General features: G+C 41.4%; 2 protein-coding genes across 4 annotated transcripts in view; one reads left to right on the forward strand and one right to left on the reverse strand.

Annotated features, from left to right (window-relative positions):
- The window catches only part of LOC126405581 (dual specificity protein phosphatase 3-like), a 608,181-nt gene that overhangs the window by 207,595 nt on the left and 394,586 nt on the right, over positions 1 to 6,000 (forward strand). The window lies entirely within an intron of this gene.
- LOC126405554 (vesicle-fusing ATPase) overlaps positions 1 to 6,000 on the reverse strand; it is a 67,373-nt gene that overhangs the window by 19,517 nt on the left and 41,856 nt on the right. For all 3 annotated transcript variants that reach the window (XM_050069333.1, XM_050069331.1, XM_050069332.1), the window contains 4 exons: positions 4,790 to 4,956; positions 4,527 to 4,634; positions 2,958 to 3,033; positions 620 to 775 (listed from right to left, as the gene is read on the reverse strand). In XM_050069333.1, the coding sequence (XP_049925290.1) occupies positions 620 to 775; positions 2,958 to 3,033; positions 4,527 to 4,634; positions 4,790 to 4,956 (507 nt within the window). The remainder of the gene's footprint in view (positions 1 to 619; positions 776 to 2,957; positions 3,034 to 4,526; positions 4,635 to 4,789; positions 4,957 to 6,000) is intronic.

Below are 6,000 nucleotides of genomic sequence, written 5' to 3' on the forward strand. Positions count from 1 at the left end.
GACAACCAGAAAACAGAACCCCTCTGGCATGGAGGGAAAGAACAAAAGTCAGATGAAAAGTGTAAGAAGAATCAGAAAGGAGGGATGAAAGAAAGAAAGAAAGAAAGAAAGAAAGAAAGAAAGAAAGAAGTGAGAGGTGAAAGCAGAGATGAGGCAAGAGAGGAGAGGACGGGGAGAGATGTATGAAGGTTAAAGCTCGAGGGAGAAGAAACCAGATTAATAAAATTAAACGGAGGAATAAATTGTGTCTGTCTGTCACTCTGCGACTAACTCTGTTTCCTCCTCTGCATCACTGTTTATTCCATTTGGCTGCAGCAGGGATAAAATACACTGTCGACAAAATTACCAGCAAAGTCACGTTATGCAAACCAGATGTTTCCATATAATAAAATACCTTTTATTTAAACTTTAATTAAATCCAATTAAACATTTAATTTACAGTAAAACCCAAATGCAAATGAAAGTCCCTGCAGTACATAAATGTCATATGGGACAGAGAACTTTCAGATCTCTTAAGGAAAGTAGAGACGCAGTGACAACTCGTAACGAGCCAATAAAAAGACAGAACGGAAAACAACCAAAACACTAAAGCGGAGTTAAAAGTGAGGAGGTTTCTCACCCATCTGCTCCACAATGTCCGGAGGGAAGACTCGGGAAGCAAAGGCTCTGCGGAAAATGTCGGAGAACTCCTTGTCCAGACCTCCGATTCCCATCTTCTCAAAGTTCCAGTCTGGGTTGATGATTGTCTGTCGAGCCTCCTTGGTCTTTGCCTTTCCTGTTCAAACACACAAGAGAAACTACTTTATTCAACTCACACATTTATATCGTCTCAAAGCAGGTGACTCCAAGAGGACAGAGGAGGATATCTGGAACAAAAAGTTTAAAGATGTCAGATGGAAAGGAGGGACGTTTCTGAGGAGCGTCATGAAGAATTAAAAACCATTAAATTAAAGTCAGGTTTGGTCTGTAAGGTGTTTTTGGCCTTTTCCTCAGCAGACACATGATCTGTGGGAGACGATGCTGTAATGTGCTCTTACTGCCACCTTGTGGACGAAACAGATACAGGACCAGAGCAGGAAGCTTCATCTGCAGCTCTCTGAATTTACCATGAAGGATTTGTGGCGTTTAAAATGATCAGCCGTATAAAAGAAACTGAGGAAAAGAGGTTCTGATCTTATCTACGGCTGTGATTCAGAGACATCCTGCATTTTCCTTCCTTTAACCTGGCTCGTAGGGAAGGCATGGACATTTTCACAGGGGTCCATTGACCTCTGACCTCAAGATATCTGAATAAAAAATGGGTCTATGGGTACCTGTAAGTCTCTCATTTACAGACATGCCCACTTTGTGCTTGTCCACTGCAGCTTTTCTCACACAGAACTAATTATTGGCTGTTATATTGGAATATTTCTGCACGCTGTGGTGCCTAAACAGTCTTGGAATTGCATGAATGGGGCGTGACTGGCAAGCATAGATGCATGTGGATCTGATGAGCCCAATTTTATTCATTTGTGATGATGCTAGTCCCCATAGTAGTCATTTTATTGTAGCACGACCATGTTTGTCTTTTAAACTAGACGCCACTGTATAAAATGACCTGTAGTGACCTCTAGGATAATCACAGCATCATGAAACTTTACAGACACAAACTAGAGACCTGGAGCATCCAGAGGATGTTTGGCTTTCATGGGTATATTGACAGTAAGGGGGTTTCTCAGCAGTTTCCAGAGCAGAAGCACTCGCCGTCCAGTCACTGAAAACTGCAGTTCTTACAGAAATCTCCAAATGTCAAAAGTTTTTTTCCAAATCTGGATTTTTCTGTGGTGTTCCTCAAGGTTTTGGTGTCTTAATGTGATATTTTGGAGGGATTTCCGACCATTCTTATTAATACTTGAGTGATGCTTAAATTTAGCACCAATTCAAATGGAATCAACCCAAAAATTGGCGCGACAATTTATGAGACAAACGATCATCACATGCTTTGATCATAATGTTCTCAGCACCTGTGCACTCTAAACTTTATAAATAGGTGCCTTACCAAAACACGTGTATATTACAGATTTATGACTAGACAAACGACACACAGAGCTGATCTGCATCTCAAATTAATGTTCAGGTTCACAGCTTTCAGATGATGTAACCCACGTCTATGTGGCATCTACTGTTGACCTGCTACGTCCCCCCTAAAAGAAGACAGAATGGGTCTCTGTAGGGAGGGTGAAGTGGAGGAGGTTTTGATCTACGGACCAGTTGCACAAAACAGTTAGGGCTTTAAGGCTTAAATTCTCCTTAGCTGAAGGACTTATATAGAATCCCTTAAAAGGTTTCCTTAGTTAAGTAAAAACTCATTTACTGCGATAAAAGACAGCTGTTTCCATGGAGATTGTTTGTTTGCTTGGACAAAGTTGTCTCATAGTTAGATAATGAGAAAATGTCAGAAGAAAAGAAGAGAAGAAAACCAGACTGGTCAGAGGAGGAAGAGATGAAACTTCTGGAGGAATACAATCAGAGAAAGAACAAACTACAAAGTAAATACCAGAAAACATTAAACGACTGTAGGAAGAAGAAATGGAAATGAATTCAGTCAAATCAGAAGTGTCTCCGTCAGGTTCTCCTGGTCACACAACACTCTGCTCTGGGTGTGTTAGCTTTTTCATTTATCACCATAAACTCGGTCATGTTGCAGTTAAGACAGAGTCAGAGGGACCTTAAGGTTTGTTTGGTTGCTAAGGTCTTTTGTGCAACGGTCGAGGGATTCCTTAAGTATAAGACCAGGACAAGGAGAAAACCACAAATACTTAAGTGAACATTTTAAGGAGAAAACTTAAGGGTGTTTTGTGCAACCAATTTTATTTTAGGGAAACCTTAACTGGGACTTTAAGGAAAATCTTAAGGTGTTTTGTGCAAGCGGCCCCTGATCCTGAGGTTAATTAGGTTTTGGGAAATGAGGAACGTACCAACGAGTGTGAGGGACGAGCTCTCCGCCTTCTCAAAGATCACCTGGCTGTTGCCGATCATCAGCCCGCACTCGATCTGTCAGAGAGAACACAGTTACAGTCAGAGACGTGGAAACATTCACCTCTTTCACTTTCAGCCATAATGGCTTCAATAATCAATTTATTTATTTCTACACCTGTGGTGGTTGCTGTCCTCCATAACCCAGAGACCATTTATCAAATACTTTGGCAAAGACAAGGCCTTAGTCTCCTGATTACAGGAGCAGTGTGGAGGATTTAGTGCCATCTAGTGGTGAGAATTGTGGATTGCAACTAGCTGAAACTTCTTCCGTGTGCCAAGCGTGAACTCCTGGTTAGAATTCCTTCATTGTTCAGGAGGTTTTTACAGGGAGCTGAATTATCCACAGAGGTCTCTTCCTCTCCAAAACAAACAGACCAGCTGATTTAAAAACACTGAATGAAGATGTTTCATGTTAAAAATCAATGTTTTTCCAACAAATTTCACTTTACCCATTTATTCATTTTTTAATGTGTAACGTTTTTAAAAAAATATATATTTATTTTTTCATTTTTTTAAAAATAATTCTTTATTAATTTAATTATTGTAAATATCTTTTATTTCATCCTGCCCAGTATTTATACCAATAACCGTTTCCTTTAGAGTTGAAATAGCATTTGTAAGTTTATTTTTATTTATGTTACCTCTCATACCTTCTCTAAATTAATAGACATACTTTATTTTATTCAATCACTTTATTATATTACTTACTTCTATTTCACACTCTTATTCTTACTTCTTAAAATCCTCTAGTCTTTACATCAGAGCGACTGTAATGAATCACAATTGGAGCGTTGGTTGTCGTCTACCATGACACACTACACAAGATAAAACTCACACGACACTCATTATTGTTCATTTTTAAACATCAGCTGAGAGGACTCTACTTGTAAGACATGAAAACACTGTGGCTCCTACAGATACAGCATGTACACGAGCAAAAGCACCGGCAGGAGGAAAGAAGGAGAACGCTGCAAAAATCCCCAAAGTGCAACTAATAAAACAGGATTTTTCTGTTTTTTAAATAGACTTTGCTTTGACTCATTCGTACCTTTAATTCTGAACTGGGAGCAAACTCCTCTGAACGTTGTGTTTAAGCAGCTGCTGCGTCTTCAGATCTGAAGTGCATTTTTCTGAAGTGCAGTGTTTGGTCCTTACGGGCCTCCTTATTAGTGTGCATGGATAAATAATGAGTGTGACGCAATAAATCAGGGGTAGGATGCTCCTCTGTACTGCAGTGACACCAGCTGTCAGGATGGTGTATGTGGAGGATCGAGATGATGCTTAAATATGAAATTAATTATTCAGCAGGCGGCAGCAGTGTGTGGTAAACATACGGTACATTATTTAAGAGTGTGTGTCACTGTAACGCTTCTGTTCCCTTGTTATATTTCTCTAATATCAATGGGAGTTAAATTATGGAGGGGTGACTGTGTGTTGGTCCAGTTTACAGTGACAGAGCTGCATTAAGGGAAGATGAGCTGCTACGAGCTGCGAGCGCCGTCAGGTACCTTCTGTTTCTTTCCAGAGGCCGGCTCTCCTTTGAGGATGCTGGCGTCCATGGCCTCGATGTCTTTCACCACCAAACCAAACAGCTTGTCACAGAAACTGAAGACGAGCTGAGAGACAGAGGAAAGCAAGAGGAGGATCAAACAACCTGCAGAGGCAGCGCCAGAGAGCAGAGAACAAAGCACACACACACACACACACACACACACACACACACACACTGTGCATCTGTGTGCTGGATATTTTGAGGCGTGTGAATATGAACCTGTTGGGTAACAGAGAAGGCCTGGTTGTTGAACTGCTGGATGAACTCGGCAGCCATCTTGTCCGAGTCATACGGGGAGGAGTCCGTACTCTTCTTCTGCAGGAAGTCGATTTCGATTGTCATGGCGCCAATGCACTGCTTGGACTTGTCAAAGTTGTAGTTGGCCACTGACAGGACAGACGGACACATTGATTAATATATGTGACATCATAAGTGAAAATGAGCACACATTAGATCGTCTTAGACTGAATCAAAGCAGCAGGGTGACGCCTCTTACTTTAAGCCTTTTCAAAACTAAAAACACAAGTGTGTGTTTAAGTGCTCTAACGTAACACAATCATCAGCACATGACACATACTAACATGCTGCATTAAAAGGCCGGGGATAACATATTATAGTGTTGGTTAGTGTGGTTACAACAGTCCTGATCACAGCCGGCAGTGTGTGACACATAAACCACTGTGTGAAGGTGGTCCTGGATGCTGTCAGAGTCCTGGGTCATGTTGGCAGCTCTCTGCTGAACTCCAGCCAACACCATCAGAGACAGCGAGAGGTCTGCCAAATACATCAGTCAGTCCTCATCCTAAAATCTGTTTGTCTCGTCATGTTAACAGTGAAAAATACAAAAACACAAACAATTAGCCAAACAGCGTTCTGTTGGAACTGAACAGAGGTTTGATCTCACATTCACTCACAATACTGGGACGAACTGGCTCTAAGCTGCTGCTCCTTTATGTCATGATGCTAAGTTATTATCCACTGTGTGATGGCCACCAAATGCAAAGGTTTCTTGTTATCAGCTGGAGGCGGCGTTTCAACCATCTCATGGAGCTCACATCACAGGAGCTTCATTAGCTAACCACAGCTGATCAAACACTTCAGTGACAGTTGTTATTTCAGCTGGTGAACCAGTCAGAAATAAGAAGCTGCGTCAGTCTGAAATCTGCCCTCATTGAGTTTAAGGTGGTAATCTGTCACTGCTATCACTGTACAGCCTACTGCATGTGACTGAGGAGGGCGGGGCTTAGACAATGGTGATGACAGCAACAGAGTTTTAGTGTTGTGTTTGTTCATCTGACTATATAATGATGAAAACTCTGTGTGTGTGTGTGTGTTCCATGTTTTTCTCCTCACTGACTTGGTCAATCCATGTGAAATTTGGCACAGTGGTAGAGGGTCATGGGAGGATGCCAATGAAGCAATATTACATC

The sequence above is a fragment of the Epinephelus moara genome, chromosome 18, assembly GCF_006386435.1.
Source record: "Epinephelus moara isolate mb chromosome 18, YSFRI_EMoa_1.0, whole genome shotgun sequence".
NCBI lineage: Eukaryota > Metazoa > Chordata > Actinopteri > Perciformes > Serranidae > Epinephelus > Epinephelus moara.